The sequence below is a fragment of the Ammodytes marinus genome (genome assembly GCF_949987685.1).
Source record: "Ammodytes marinus genome assembly, chromosome: 12".
Taxonomy (NCBI): domain Eukaryota; kingdom Metazoa; phylum Chordata; class Actinopteri; order Uranoscopiformes; family Ammodytidae; genus Ammodytes; species Ammodytes marinus.
In genome coordinates this window covers 23079488-23096237 of record NC_137216.1, presented here as the reverse complement: position 1 = coordinate 23096237, position 16750 = coordinate 23079488, and the positions used below count along the sequence as shown (strand labels likewise).

Genomic DNA, 16750 nt, shown 5'->3' with positions numbered 1-16750 from the left:
CTTTCTTGAATCGAAAAGGATCAACGCCTGGCTACAAGGTTAAAATAGATACGGTGCAGGGATTCTTAACTGTCTAATCAATTAGAAGATGCTGACGTTATTGCTCCGAACAGATTTGTGTCAAAACCTGTTAACTGTGTCTCGTTGTGAAGGCACAAGTCTCCATCAGTGGGCAGTACCTGTATGTTGGTGAGGAGAGTCTCTATCGACGACAAGCCATCTGGGAAGAGGAATGGTGACGGGAAGCCTGGGGGCAGACCCTGTCCAGCAAATGACAACCTCTCGTAGCTATCTCTCGCTGTCGGGGTGCACATTGAGTTGTCTTCTGCAAAGGGAAAATAATACACATTGAAAGTTGAATTAATCATTCATAGAAAAACTATTTGTGAAACTCCAAAGCGAGCTAAGTGGGGTAGAATATGTGAGTAGTGTTTCGGAGACGCTGACACATATCGATCCCTGAGTTGAATTGACCAGTAGTAAATGACTGGGGGTCTGTATTGATCTAAAAGCAGCCAATCCAAGCTCTTTCCCCTCTCCTCATGGAAACATATAGTGGACTGAACTGGTCCCCTTGGAGATTCCTTTGTATTGCCTCTTCTTCTTCAAGGCCTGAGTGTGGGGTTAAACAATATCAACCACGACATAAATCCAGCTCTCCCCTCCCATTTAAGAGATGTCATATGGACTTCCAAAAATCAGAAGCAGGCCCCGCGGCCCGACCCCAGAGGTTTTCTGGCTTCCTTTGTGTATGCACGAACGGGTGCCTGTCAAAACCTAAGATGACATCATCCTCCATTCATCACCGGCAGAGAGGGGTAGGGCCCTGCCATCTGCTGTCCAGCCTCTCTCACCGGGCCTCAGAGGAGCAAAGAGAGGAGCAGGAGAGAGGGAGAGAGAGAGAGGGAGAGAGAGAGAGAGAGAGAGAGAGAGAGAGAGAAAGGCAGGAGGCAAATCCACCAGACACACATAGATACAGCCTGGTCAAAACTGAAACAGTATGTCAGAGACACCGCCGTTTGTTGCCACCATCACATCTGACACATGTTTTTGTCCGGTGAGCTTTTTATCAAGCCAAGCGATTTGTAAGTGCTACCATGTTGCAGAGAGACAGTTTACTCAATGCAGGCAGTCTAAAAAAAGGGGTCTCCCCAGGATGTCTGCACCATCAGCTGTTTAATTGTTAATTTAATGAAAGGGAGGGAGGGAGGGGGGGGAAATAGTTTTATTTGTAATGTGGAACCCTGGCTGCGTTGTGGCACAGCACCTCTCTGCTCTCATCCAGTATTCATATCTGTTTATGTGGCAGGCTGAATCTTGTACAAACAGCGAGTGGAGCTTGAACAGCCCCATGCCTCTCCCTCCTCCCATCAATATTCACCAGCGCCAGCCAAGTGCTGGGAACAGCTGGTCTTACATTAATTAGTTTAAAGTATTTATTTCACCCATCCTCAGAGCAGATTGAGCAAAAACATTGGAGATTATTTCAAGCATCTGCAAATGCCCTGGAAACATCTCCGGCGCCAAAAGTCGAGTGTTAGGATTCATAGTTTAGGTTTGTAATTTGAAGAACCATTTTTTTTCTTCCTCTTTTTGGAAAGGGAGGGGGGGGGGAGATGGTGAAATATGCACCGCTGGTCCGTGGAGACAGTAAACAACCTTTCTCTCTTTTTCAGATGGAGTTCACTCCTGTTGATTAATTAGAATGGATGGTTGCCTAATGGATTAAAATTTGTTTATAATTTGACTTCATAAAAATAATGAATTGCCTACTTTTAAGAAGCCACTCCTGCGGTAATTTGTTTTGTTTGGTGCAGCAGACCTGTCTGCATTTTTAAAGGTGGGCGTCTGGGGTGGAGAATATAAAAACGCACTCGCTCGCATGCGGTGGCACAACATGAAAGTCCCATTTTATCTCAATAAAACAACTAATCAAAGATCAAAAGCATTACAGTTGGCTCCAGCTCAGGTTGATATAGACGTATTGCATGCATTATTTGCTCGCATCACCCACCTCCAATAAAATCACCATAACAACTAGAGACGTTACTAGACCTCGGGGAAAGGTCTGCTGTTGTAGCTTTGTAATTGATTTGTACTGTAGGCACTTTGTCCCTTATTTAGTGTTGGCATTAATCATAAATCATTGCTTTAACAAACTCCGGCTTCCCACTCAGCAGGCCGCCCCTCCGACACAACGTCGGATCACACGGAATATTTGATGGCTTTGTTGCGGGGTGGAAACAACCTGTCATGCTCGGGGAAAAAGCAAACAGCGTGTTTTGTTCGACAGACTCCGACTACCGTACAGCTACCTCTGTCAGATAACATTTCCTCCAGGAGCTATTGCAGAAATACAGGCGTTTTTCAAAGGAAACTAATGGGAAGCTAATAAGTGGCTAATTTAATCAATATAATCAAAACTGGCTTAATGAAACTCAAATGTAAATTCCAGAGGAGCCAGATTCTGGATCTGTGGTTTCTGTTCCCCCCCCACAACCACACACACACACACACACACACACACACACACACACACACACACACACACACACACACACACACACACCTCCCTGTGCCTGGCTGCAAAATGCTGGCACGTGTTTGCATGTTTATTTTCTCACCATCGCTCCGGAATCATTGACTTCAACTTAATTACAGCGACAGGCGTTGGAGTGATGGGGGCCGGGCGGAATGGAGTGCTCTGTTTCCAGGTGATATTTCTCTCCCTAGCAAGGCTGCCAACAGCAGCTGTGACAGCCCCTCGTGCTTACCGTACGGTAAAGGTACAGTTAAAGGCCCCTGACTATGAAATACTGTGTGGAAAAACACTCGCGGGTCACCCCTGTCACAAATAACATTTCATGCACAACTGTTTCGGCGGATAATAGGAGCCACAAATAAAAATGGGCCGCTGTAAATACAATGCATTCTGAATGAAATGCCATAATTTAAAACAACACCCCCCCTCCAACCCCCACCACCTCCTCCACCCATGCTCTCAATAGCTGCAGAGGGAGTCCTTGACAGTGTGCTAGCAATGATGAATCACCTATCCAGTTAATTTTCTCACTCCTCATGTGTTGTGCTGCTAAAACAGGGGGCCACGGAATTGACTTGACAAACTATGAATGTAAAAAAAAAATATCACTTGGAGGGATCTGGGCTTATCTCCAATTTACATGTTATTAGATTTATGTCGCGAGCGGCACTTGGACCCTCGCAAAGCCGAGGCACAAAAAAGAAAAAGAGATGGGGGGCACATGATAACCAGAGATAAAACATGTCTAAAAACCCACTTGAAAGCCTTTGAAATATTTGATGGAAAGTCACAGGGAGAGCGGAGATAGAGAGAAGCAGAAGGAAGAAACTGGCCTGATTTAAAAATGTGACAGACACACATTGCAATCTGTGGTAAATCTAGAAGAAACCTTGGGAAATTTAGCTGCAATCTCTGGATAAATAGCTGTAATTGACCTTGGGAGTTGAAAATGTGCCATATGTTTCTGGTTCCTGTGTTTGAAACTGGGTCCCTCAGGACATTTCAGCTGAGTCCTCACACGGAGAGGCAGCGCAAGGAAGATACAGAAAGACACACAAAGACAGACACAGAGAGCGAGAGAGAGAGAAAAAGAGGAGGATGCCAGGAATGAGAGATAGATGGTTGAAGACAGAAGATGGATGGATGGATGGATAGATAGGTGAGGCAGAGTCAGAGGAAGAGGAGGCTGGAATAGAATGGGTGTGCAGAGAGAATGAAAGCCTGACAGAGAGGAAGAGAGATAGCAGAGAGGGAGAGAGAGAGAGGTGGGGGGAAGAGAGAGAGAGAGAGAGAGAGGGAGAGCAGAGGTACATTTGGCCGGCCAGTCAGTGTGATATATTGACAGGTGAAGCCTTTGTCCTTGCAAACCTGTGTTCCTCCCAGCAGGAGAAGTGAATGCAAAACCTGGAGGTTGTCAGCGCAGCCAAACACAAAGCAAAAGGAACCGCTTTTCACTGCACAATTACATTTGATTTGACCTGCCAGGGCGACGGGGAAAAACAGCCTCCTTCAAATGGAGTAGTTATGACCTCTCGGACAGCCATTAGCAGCTAACACAGCATTATATTCCACCTGCACTTAAAGCCCTGGATTCGGAAAAATCTTGTCAGGGGAAATATCTGTCTTCTGGTACACTTGCAGCAGTGATGCAGGAGCTGGCTGGGCAAAAAAAAAAAAAGTGGCTGCATGCAATTTGAGCACTTAAAAAAAACATGAGGCGAGCTTATCTTGCAAATGATGTCTGCACTCTGGAGGGTCTTTCAGGCCAAGCAAAACTTAGCTTTGACTGTATGACAGCTTTAAACAGGTATGAGACAATTTCAAAGACTTATTCAAATAACTATAGATCTTAGTTTATATTAGTTGTCGTTTTCTGCACACAAGAAAATGACAAGTGTTGAAAGGGTTGAAATCATCCATTCACAGCTTCCGGACAGAAAAATTGTTCATGATGCATAATCCAACAACTGGTTAGGGTTGGATTGACTTGCAGGCACAATTTATTTAGTATTAGAACCTGCGAGGGACATACTGCTAGAATGTGTGATGATCAAAGACAAATTCCTTTAAAATGACTATGGCTTGCATATGTTGTGCATGTGTGAGTGTAATATACTGTAGACGCCGCGAAGAAAGAGAATAACACACATGCAACCAGACGTATGCAAACAAACAAAAAACCTCCAATGCATAAAAAACTCATTACAGACATACAGACACACACAGACACACACAGACACACAGGCACACACACACACACACACACACACACACACACACACACACACACACACACACACACACACACACACACACACACACACACACACACACACACACACACACACACACACACACACACACACACTAATGTGCCCTCATCACATTTGAGCTAATTTCCTTTTCATCACGGAGAGAGGAAAATGAGTGTTTGCCCCATCCCTGCTGGGGGACAAAGTCAAGAGCCCCGGTCGGTTTGGGCTAGATTAACAGGTAACATTTGGCTCCCACTCTCTTATCACAGCATGAAAATCAAACCGCGTGTGTTTTTCCCTCTATCGCTCTCTCCCTCTCTCTCTCTTTCTCCCCTCCCTTAATGTTCCCTTCACTTAGAGACCAAATCGCTTGCTGCACAAACCCATTTGGTGGAGAGGAGAGAAGGTGAGCGGGATAATCAGGCTGGCCACTGGGCCGTGTTTCCTAAATGCTCTCCAAAACATTACTGTGCACAGGCATAAAATTAGCGGCCGGGACCTTAAAATGTTGACATTTAGCATGACTTTTTGGAGAGTGACACACTCATATTTTCTTGTAGGATATCATTAAATTCAACTGCCCTATGGCTGCAGCCTTTTCCATTAATAACCAATTCAGTGTGTGTCACCTCTCCCTCTCTCTCCCTTTCTCTCTCTCTCTCTCTCAGTCTCCTTTTTTTTTCCTTGCCACCTTTTTAAAGTAATGAGTCCATTGCTTTGCCTTAATAAATTGAATCGTATTCTCAAGGCCGTATGAAGATAGAGCCACAGATGGACAGGCTTGCACGGAGGAAATAACCATAAATCCTTTGCTGTCAGAGAGACGGTCTGAGGTGACAAAAGAAGACAGTCGCGATGCTCAATTGGGATCACACCGAGATCACACAAGACACAGCGAGAGGCTGATTCTCCCTGCTTAAAACGGGCTTTTCGTGGCATGGATAAAGCATATTTTTTCTGCTGCTTACATTGCTTAGAAGAACACCTGCTAATGATTTAAGGTGGACTCAGTGATTCTGGAGAAAGCTTGCTGTAAAAAACGATTTTTTTGTCAAAATCAGTGAATATCTCCTCATGACCTGTCATTAGTGTGTGTGTGCTGAAATAAATCCAGTGTAAATAAACAGCCTAGTTTACAGAGCCTAGGCTGTGTATTAACACCATATTATTTTTATATATACATATATATATATATACGTACATACAGGTAGCAGATCGTGAGGAGGAATTCACTGTGACAAAAAGTTATTTTGACATAAGCGTTCTCCAGAATCGATGGGTCTACCTTTAACTTTGACTCTCTAACATTGCAGGCCAATTACAATACTGAGAGATGAATGAACATACTAAACTGCAGTGTACATTATGTATTACGCGTCCACAGCAGAGGACATTATGGACTACACATTTAGCTTTTGGAGCATAGATTAAAATATTATGTTTGCACACAATTAAAATTGATTTCGTCATTTGTTTAACTGTTGGCATGAAAAAAAGATGGAAAGAAAAAAATGGAAGAAAGAGAGAGGGACATAGAAAAGGAAACAGAGAGAGAGAGCGAGAGAGAGAGAGAGAGAGGGAAATAGAAAGGGAAACAGAGAGAGATAGAGAGAGAGAGCAAGAGGCAGGGGAGCAGAATCCATGTTGACTTCCATTCAGGAGGAAGATATCTTGTCTTTTTATGCGGCCCATGTCATATTTATTGCATAAAGGTCAGAGTGTTCATTTGTTCAAAGTCAGCGTTTTCCCTCTCTCCTCTCCTCCATGTAATAAATGCAGGGGGCTATGTCATTATCGGACCTCTGAGGATTACAGGCTTGGCTGACTGTGATGACTGCATAAAAGCATACAGGACTTTTGTTTCTGCCAGCGCGCACACCTTCAAATGAGCTCTTAAAGCGAACAGTAGTTGAGACTAAAATGCCATTTTGCATAGAGACGATCCCGGATAGAGCACTCGAAAATGGAACGGTGGGGCAAGGTGATAAAAGGTTGAGAGATCGCGATGCTTAAATACGTGACCTTCGTTTTTTTGTCAAACCAGTAGTGTAAAGCCTAAGGTAAGAGGAGGGGGGGGGGGGGGGGGTGGGGGGAGAACTTGTGGCTCAGAAAAAGAAAATGACAACCATGGCAGGCTCCCATAGATTTCTGTAATTCGCCTATTGACTATGAAGCCCTAACTGTCGAGGAGATAATACTCCAAGAAGGACATTATAGTGAGGCACTTTGAAGGTGTTTAGATTGCCTTTGCATATTGACCTCCGTTGACCGGGTCCGTCTATTGACAGAAGAATCCCAGAGATTAAATTGGCCTAAACTATTGATTGGGTATTTTGCCTTGAATCATTCCCATTTCAGAGGGGGATCATTTGTACTGTATACCCACTAATCTCTCTGACCCGCTAATCATCAAGCCATTTATTTCTCACTCTTTGTTTAGTTCTCCCCCTTTGTTTAGCATTTATTAATTCATCACGGCAACTTCCCCAATGCAGCTTAACTTAGACAGTGACTGGGGAGTCCTGTTCCTACCCGATAGCAATGTGCATTCCCCGGCAAAGCATGCCACCGAATGTGCACCCAACATCACAATACACATGCCAATTACATATTGATAATTAAGCATTCAAACAAACAAACATAGAGGAAATCCCCCCTAGTAATCGCCAGGTTTTAATGGAACAAGTATTTAGCTTGGTGTGGTTGGCCAGATAGCCTGCTGCTAAATCAGAGCTATACACTGTGTTTGGGAGGAGGTGTGTGGGGGGGGGGAGAAAGAGAGAGAGAGAAAGGGAGACACATTGGTGTCATTGCGTGGCATTGCAATCCTACAGGGAAAGGCGAGGCCGTTCTGTTGCTGTCGACGACGGCTGGCTCTAATCCAGACTGGATATACTGAGCTGCTTTTAAATGAAGATGAAAGAACAAAAGAGGAAATGGGAAATGTAAACTTTAAAAGGGCCCCGGCTTACGGAGGCACTTGCCTGATGTACTAGAAGCTCAAAAAGAGAGAAAAAAAGAGAGGATGCAAATCCATTAGTAGTCCCGGTTTCACAGTTATAAAAATACTTAAGGGGTTTTAATAGGAGCGACGTGTTAAACGTGTGGAAATCTGTTTTGATAACATTATTCATAACACTGGCTTTGCCGCTGTGTGAATTAATAACACTTCATTTACAGACGGAAAGAAAGCTGGCGTGGTATTTCCAGTTAAAGAGATTAATTTTTAAACACCTAATTGACAGGCCGGGGTTAGGCAGGATAAGCAACAGACTATAAGGCTGCAGCTGCAAAGTCAAGGTGACTGGGATACTCAGAGAAAGCCTTTCAAAAGGCAGAATAGAGAGCAGAGCAGAGGGAGAGAGAGAGAGAGAGAGAGAGGGAGAGAGAGAATTAGTCCTCAAGCACTTTTCCCCTCCGCCTCCCATTCTTCCTCTCTTTATTAGGAATGATTTACTTTCCCAGTGAAAGGATATAAAAGCTCAAGTATAGCGGCGTAATTATCGCAGAGTGAAAATTTAAAGGTTTGACTCACAATGTCCTCAAGTCAGCGAGCAGACTGCCAGACGATAAGAGTGACTGTGCTCAACACTCGGCGCGCAATTGCTTGTGTTTTATGGGCTTTGCCAAGGAAGAGCACACAACACAGCACTCGGGCCCCGCGAGTCTGTAAACATGATGGACTGTGGCAAACTACTAAGGCTGGTGTTTACCTTGGCAGAGGCCTGGCCCTGGCATGTCGGCGGCATCACGTAATTACTGTTTACATGTAAATATTAAATTATACAAACAACCCCGCGGAATGTCTGCAAAAGTACAGAAATACATACTCAGGGTCAACCTTATCTGTCTCGCAACAGTTGCGACTGCGAAGATACGAATCGTTTTGAATCGCAAATTTTTTTCCTGCATTGTACATAATCTTCATAATTGTTTAACGCTGTTGTCCAAGGGCACGCGGGTAAATGTGTTGCCACAATCTGCATAATAGCAGATGCTCAGATATGTAAAACGCACCTTGTGTTCACAGGGAGGCAGAAGGAAGAAAGAAAAAAAAATTAAGAAGGTTGTTGTTCAAAACAGTTATTTAAAATCAGGAATAAGGGCCTGTGATCATTAAAGTCCTCCAGTCAAGATTGATAGATTATTGCTTTGATTACCTGTTTTGACCTGACAATCCAGACTTGAGCGAGCATATATAGCAGCAGAGGAGCACCGGTGCCTACTGTGCATCTCCGGTATGGCTGAGTAAAGCACTTGTTCATTTGCAGTGAAGGGTAACATGAAACAGGCCTCAGCCTTCTGATGGACAGGGAGATTTCACCTTCGCCAGTGAATGATAATGCATTATTAAATTTGCCTCTCTGCTCACTAGATACACTTAGCTGACCACAGCATATTTATCTCCCCATCCGAGGCTCACGTCTTGGCAGGAGAAAGCATTCTGTCACTTTTGAGGCATTTCAAAGATTAAAAAGAACCTCTCTCTTTTCAACGTCCCCTAAAAGCATCCCCCGTTTTTTTCCCCCTCTCTCAGTGAAATGTGATTAGCGGGAGATGGTGTCACGCAATGGAACATTCATGAGCGGGAGAACAAATATCCAAATGAACTCCCGTGTCCTGGAGGAATAGCCCCTCTCTGCACCATCAGCACATCTCTCACACACAAGGGGGCCGGGGGAAGGAAAATTTGATTGATCCTCTATTGAATTATTTTTTTGCACTCTTTCATTTCGACGGGACGCACTGACAAGTTGTTTGATCATAAAGCATTATTGTCTGCCAAGTCACATTTCAGGGTTGTGATGGCTAATGATCTTGCCTCCTGACTTAGGGAAAAGTCAGGTAGTCAGCATGTGTTTGAAGCTCGCAAAAAAAAAAAACCCCGCCAAGGACATATCGGGGAGGGAGGACCGAACAAAACACTATGCATTAAAGTCAGAAAGATGAAGAGAAGGTAGGGAGCTCACGCCGTTCACCGTTCAAACTTTTTAATGATACTGTACGAGAGATGCCATCACTTGTCGGTGAAATATTTACGCCGCACACACACAAAAAAAGAGCGCAAAACTGATGCCCAAACTTTCGCCTGACCCAAAGTCGCCCCCAACTTCCCCCTTTTTATCATTGCGAATGCTTATATGCAAAGGAGGAGCAAGAACAAAGACTACAAAGGACTATGCATCACCCTTTTTTAAATATTTTTCATCTTTTTTTCAAAAACACATCCCCATCTCGACATTAGTCCATCAGCTTCCAAAGGTCCTTGCTCAAAGCATCTGTAAGTAATAGACCGTGACACTGGTGGTATACCTACTCCACTTCATCATTCAGAAAACTTGGAATGCAGAGCTGGGAAAGTGGACAGTGCACCAACTTTAAAGGTGCACTATGTAACTTTGGGTGTGACAGAAAAGTTAACATTTTCAAAGATATATTCGCATAACTCAATAAACAAAATTTCCTCACAGGAAAATTGGATCTCTAGAACACTGTTTTAAGTTAGAAAGCGATGTTAAAAGTTACTGTTTCACTGTCAGTGATTACAGCAGCGAGGCCCACTGTTTTGTGTAGACACATATTCTAGTCTTACATTTGGTTCCAGGTGCCTCAAAATAATTTAGTTGTTGATTTATGATGATAGAATTAATCAAAAAGAATTACATGTAGTGCAAACATGTTTTGTAAACTAACTGCAGAGTCTGCAAATGTAAATAAATCCTCCCCTCCCATGAAACGGCATAGTGCACCTTTAAGCACATCAACTGGACATCTCGGCAGAATCCTGACATAGAGAAGGCGTGGCAAATCAGCGTCCACCCCTATTGTGGTCACACTGGTTCTCGATGCATCAGTGATTTTCCAGTTGATAGCAGGGAGGAAAAGGATGCAACTCTAGGTGACATAATACACCTCGACTAGCATCCATTTGTGCCTGGGAATGGACATTATGAGTGCATCTCCTGTTGTGTCAACAAGCATATAGAATGTAGGGAAGTGCCAATATCACATTACCAGTGAATCACCCACTTTTAAAATATGGTTAACAGAATCAGTTTACATACATACTGCAGTTGACTCCGAGTCTCCTGTTAGGCCATTTAGCCGAGCGTAAAAGAGATGTGGCATGTTTAACTGCAGTGGGAGTGGGTGAAATTTGTTGTTGGCAAAATACTTAAAACTGCCACATGGTATTTACAGAAAACGTGTACACTTCGGCGTACATACATATGGCTTGCGTTTCAAACACCTTATCCCCGAGGAAATACAATGATGACGGCCGTTTGATGTCCAAAGTGAGTTTACAGCCAAAGGCTTCCGTACCTTTTAAAATTTTCCCCCTTGTTTGTCAGCTACCTGCTGTTTCACGAGACAGAGGCTTGTCGGAAGCTATATCTCCGCAGACTTTGCCGTTTGAAGCAATTCAATTAGTCACATGTGAGGTATCACTTAGCTTTCTACTAGCCTTTTTCTTCCTCACACATCATATGATATCCTCTTTATGTATTTATTTCCATCAAAATTTGGATGAAAAAAATGAATAAAAAAAATCAACTTCAAACAACAGCCCAGGAGAAAAAAAAACACAGTAACCATCTGGTTACCCTGCACTGGGTGACCCCACTTAGGAAACTGCGTATTTTTTTTCAGACAACAACAAACAGCCCTTTGTCCTTCATCAGCAGAGACGACATGAAATAGATAAAAACATGTTTCATAGGATATATGAGTGAACGTGACGTTATAGTGGCCGTCTCTGAGGTGTCTGGCTCTTTTAAATAGCCTCCATATGAGCCAGGGCATCCTTCCTCTGCGCCCACTATGCTCTCTCTCACTCTCTTCTAAGAGTGCACTGCGAGAGATTAATTTAATGCTCTGCCACCATCATAAAGATCAAACAAGTGGAGAGATATCATTAAACCATTGGAATGTTATCTCATTTATCTAAACAAACTGATGCGATGAACAAGCCCTAATTAAAAAAGCTCACCATAAACAAAGCTTCGGATGGCGAGGCCCTCTCCCCCCTCTCTCTTAACAATGGAACGCATTTATTTTATTAATCTAATGCATCATGTATCATATCATTACAGTTCAATATATCTATCATTAATTTTATTCCCTATCACTTAAAGCTTTTATTGGAATTACTTTGGTTATTAGTTTGTTCTAATGTATTGGTTACCTCCGAATCTGGGCTGGCTACAATCTCTCTTATCTCGCTGCATAAACCTGTGCATGTTATTCAAATTGCCTCATTTATTATGATAGCTTCCTCATGTAAATTGTGCTGACTGCTCGCCCTTGCACAGTCCTCATTAGACTAATGAAAACCTTCAAACGAAAAAACTAAACAACCTGCCAAATAAAGGTCCGGGGTTATTATGAAAATTACAACTGTGGGAGCCGGGAGAAGCTCTCTTCATTAATTCATGCTCAGCAAATTGGTAACTAATTTAGTTGCACTCCTCTGCATTAATGGGTTATTTTATAAAAATGTTTTCCACAGCCCGAGACCTCTGGTGCACAAACGCCGGAGAGCTCGGAATCCTAATCAAGCCCGGTGACATATTAGGAATTGACAATCTGGAAAGATAATACAGGCGTTGTGTTTGCATGTTGGGTCAAACTAGGCAGAATGGCTGTGGATTGCTGGGGTCATTTGCATTCTCCTCTAATATTTCTAAGACAATTAGAGTCCATTTGTGTTGATTATGGTGAGTATGGAGGAGGCACTTCAGCCAGGAAGTAAGATTTCTGCTACTGAGGAAGGAGCATTGGGTTGATTTAGTATGCGGGTAATGGACGAAACGCCTTTCCTTGTCTGTTTGCAGTTGTGCTCTGTTTGCCCGACTCCTCTGTTCGTCACGCACACGTACGTACACGCACCCACCACCGCGCACGCATGCACAGACAGTTAGACAGTTTGTGACCCATAAATTCAACTCATGATCCTGCTAATTATTACTATTCACTGCTTCACACCCCGCAAGTGAAGGTCTAACACTGATCTTCACGTCAGCCCCCCGAGCCAACAGGGAACACACAGCCCAATGATTTCCATAGTGGTTTTAATATCATTATCAGCCTCACCCCACCCTTGTCTCACCCAGCACTGCACTGCACAGCACAGCACAGCCCGCCCCTGCTCCACTCCAAAAACCAACAGAGAATACTAAAATCTATTATTTGCTTCATTTTGTATTTAATCTGCAACGCTTAGTAGAATTCTTTTTTTTTCTCGCTCTCTCTCACTCTCTCTTTTTTCTACAAGCACAGCAAAATTATAATGAAATAATAACAGCAATTAATAATAAAAAAAACATTTGCTCTGGACAGTGTGAGTGAGTCTCAGCATGTTGAATAGATATTATTTTTCAGTTCAAAAGTTCATCGTTAATGATAGATAATAGGCACGTGTGAGCATATCTACTGCTATATCAAAAGGGCTCATCAATTCCCATATTTGTGTAAACTGGTAACATTTTTGATTTAAAATAATCAATAATGCAAAATTTTGTGCTAAGGTTCAATAATTGCATCTAATGTTTTTCTCTTTTTTCTTATAACAGTGACACAATCTACAATCAATTGAAAGCAAGAGGAATAAAGAGGGTGACTTCTAATCCTGTTCAAAGTTTAACACTTCTCAAAGTGTATTGTCAATATTCAAGGTCTTAAAGACTTTCAACAAAGTTTTACAAATCTTGAGTGTTTAATATTTTTGTTAAAAAATAAAAGATAAAAGTTTATAAGGTTAAAAGTTTTTTCTTTAACATTTATTTTTTCGAGTGATACAATTGGTGTAGGTGACAACCTGACAAACAATAGTCTCAGAAAGGTGTTGGTGACACATTTACCAAACGCTGTCAGCTCAGCTCACTACCACACTAATAGTACAAACCTGCTTGGCTCAGTGTTAAGCCTGTGTCCCTGTTATCAGACTTAATTACCTGATCTCAATGTATATTGCAGGTTTCGTAGAACACAGCCCGTCCAGTTTGTAGCACAAATACAGTGTTTGGTCACTTGTTATTGTCAGTTGTAATTAAAATAGTCATATTCGCTGAATAGAAGGAACTAAAATCTAAATCACAAGTGCTTAAAGTGTAATAATGTATGTTTGTGAAAGCTGTGAAAGGTCAAATAAGTAGCAGCAATATGAATGACAGTTAATTTTTGTTTTTTTACAGGCAAAAATACTGAAAAGCCTTTTCAGTATACGATGTATTTGTGCTGCATACTACACGTTCTTACCCACTTACCAATGTTGGACTTCTGGTCTGTGACATGTGTGTAATATATTGTGTTGGGTTACTGGATAAGTGAATTGTACACACTGATGCTCTGCACAAATGAAGTTCTTAACAAGTAAAGTTCATTGAATTGAATACTACTTCCAACTCTTTTCTTTTAAATGAAACTTATCTCACCTTTGTCGGCGTGCATCCTCTTCAGTTCGTGGCTCATGTCGTGGGCCAGGTCTCCCTCTTTGGGCCCTGGTGGGATGTTTGGGGACAGGCCTAGCAGGGCGTGGTTCATGGACAGGCCATTGTGGTGTGCTGCTAGAGAGAGGACGACATTCAACAACAACAATGATTGCCATTAACAATATCACCCAGCGGACGTATTTCTACGCCATCTTTGTAAAAAAATTACACAAAGAAATGACAATCTGGGAACACAGCGAATTTGCGAGTTTTTTTCTTCACCATTCATCTTTGTATAGAACTGAGTTGCGAGGCTATGAAGAGACGTACGTATCCTGTCTGAGGAGCTCTCTGTGTGGGCCGGCGAGCTGGACACGCTGCTGCTGCGGTGGGACGACGGGTGGCTCCCCGGCCGCCTGTGGTCTTCTAGGGACGGAGCAGGGGAGGGACTGTCCACCACACGTTCCTGCAACCCCAGCAGCAACACAAACGCACACACACATACCCCGACATAAATATACAGTGTAGACTGAGACATTTCATCCCAAAATAGAGGAATGTATTGCTGTATTCTGTTTTTAAAATCTACCTTTATAACCGAGGTGACCATTCTGGAGGGCAGGCCCTGGCTGTGTGCGGCTGCGGCCATGTTGGCAATGGTGCTGAGGTGGTTCATCTGGCTCATCGCCATGGTGACAGAGGCAGGGGGCAGGCTGACTGGGATCAGGGGGTGTGGCATCATCATGAAGGGGAGTTCCAGGCCTGAGACACACACACACACACATCAAGAGGTTTGTTGGTTACTCAATGATGCATATTATGATGAGTGAGATATATATTCACAGGGGGAAACTTTCGGAGACTCTGGCTGAAAACTCAAAAACCTGCTGCTGTTTATTTCCAATAATTCCCACCACTGAGAGATGCCATTTTAAAAAAAAACTGACGTCCAATAACACTAAAGCTTTTTACATGGCCGTCCATTAGGAGAGAAAAAATTGGAATAATTCAAATTAATTTCCACTCGGGTTCCCTCCGTGTTAACATAATACACATAAATGTTTTACAACACACGTTAATAATAGATACTACTGCAATGATAATAAAGAAAAACGGGAGATGATAACTATATACACAGTCATTCAAAAGACCAAAGTTTACACAGCAGTAAAGATGCATCAATTATTCTATGATGAATAAAAAAGGGCACATTATGGAAATTGTCTCAATATTTACATATAAAAAAATATCTCTGTAAAAACAAAAGGCAATCTTGAAAAGCCATTACCCAAATGACTAGTTAAATGTGCTAATGACAAACAAGTGCCGTCAGACCACAGTATGGCAATGACTTTAGGCTAATTATAGCAGCCTATATTCCAGACCATGAGAGAGAGAGAGAGAGGGAGAGAGAGAAGAAGAAGAGAGCGAGACCAAAGAGGAGTAAAGTCACTTTTCGACTCGCGTCATAATGGGATTTTTCATTTCTTTCTCTTTTATATATTATGCACACAAATTATTCCATTACAACATCAGAGATATCTTACAAATGTCTTAAATTATTCAATTGCCGTCGAGCAATGGACGCCTAATTGGGGCAAAATTAAACCATTAGTAGTCCGAAAATGTAAAGAATGTCTAATAAAGATACCATAGGGGGTTGGCGGTTAGTCAAACTGTGGCCCTGCGCCACGCTTCTGAATGGCTTAATGAAAAACAAGCCAACTTTCAAAGGACAAGGAGCGCAGACAGAAGGTCAAAGCTAGGTGTCTTTACCCCCCCCCCCCCACACACACACACACACACACACACACACACACACACACACACACACACACACACACACACACACACACACACACACACACACACACACACACACACACACACACACACACACACACACACACACACACACACAAACACACACCACCACAGCACCCCCTGAGTCCCCCTCCCGCTCTGCTCTACTTTGAACTGGCAGGATCAAAAGTGACTGGGAACAGTTTGGTCTCATTCCTCCGCGCCACTCAGATGCTTTTTCCTCAAATGCTTGAAAGAAAAAACCTCATAGACACTATTGGATCTGATTGAGCCTGTGTGTTGTTTTTTCACTCTTTTTTTTTTTTTACTTGGCAGCCCAGTTCAAGGTAAAAAAAGAAGAAAAAGCCGTGTGAAAGAAAAAAAGAGGAAAAATAGATACTGCACTACAGAAAACTGATCCACAAAACAACTCCACTCCTCTTCTTCTAACAAAACATCAGTAGCCAAAGGGCAAGGAGATCTGCATGGCGACGCCTCTAAAAGGGAAGGACACTGGTTGGAAAATGAAAGGACATGAGAAGTACTCTCTCTCTCTCTCTGTCATTCCCTCCCTCATTCTACCAAAAGAAAAGCATTGATTTCCATAAGAAAGATGGCACGCAGTTTCTCAGTGGCGAGTATTCCCAGACAATATAAAGCAAAGGAGGGGAGATTAAAGAAAGGCGGAAGCCCGAGCAGCACCTTGTATCAGCGCCTCT

At 42.8% G+C, this 16750-nt stretch overlaps 1 protein-coding gene across 1 annotated transcript in view; it reads right to left on the bottom strand.

Moving 5' to 3' along the window:
- dachd (dachshund d) overlaps window positions 1-16750 on the bottom strand; it is a gene marked incomplete at its 5' end in the record, with an annotated part of 96911 nt that overhangs the window by 10883 nt on the left and 69278 nt on the right. Inside the window, 3 exons of the mRNA XM_080037588.1 lie at window positions 180-325; window positions 14232-14360; window positions 14511-14990. Coding sequence (XP_079893714.1) covers window positions 180-325; window positions 14232-14360; window positions 14511-14990 — 755 coding nt within the window. The remainder of the gene's footprint in view (window positions 1-179; window positions 326-14231; window positions 14361-14510; window positions 14991-16750) is intronic.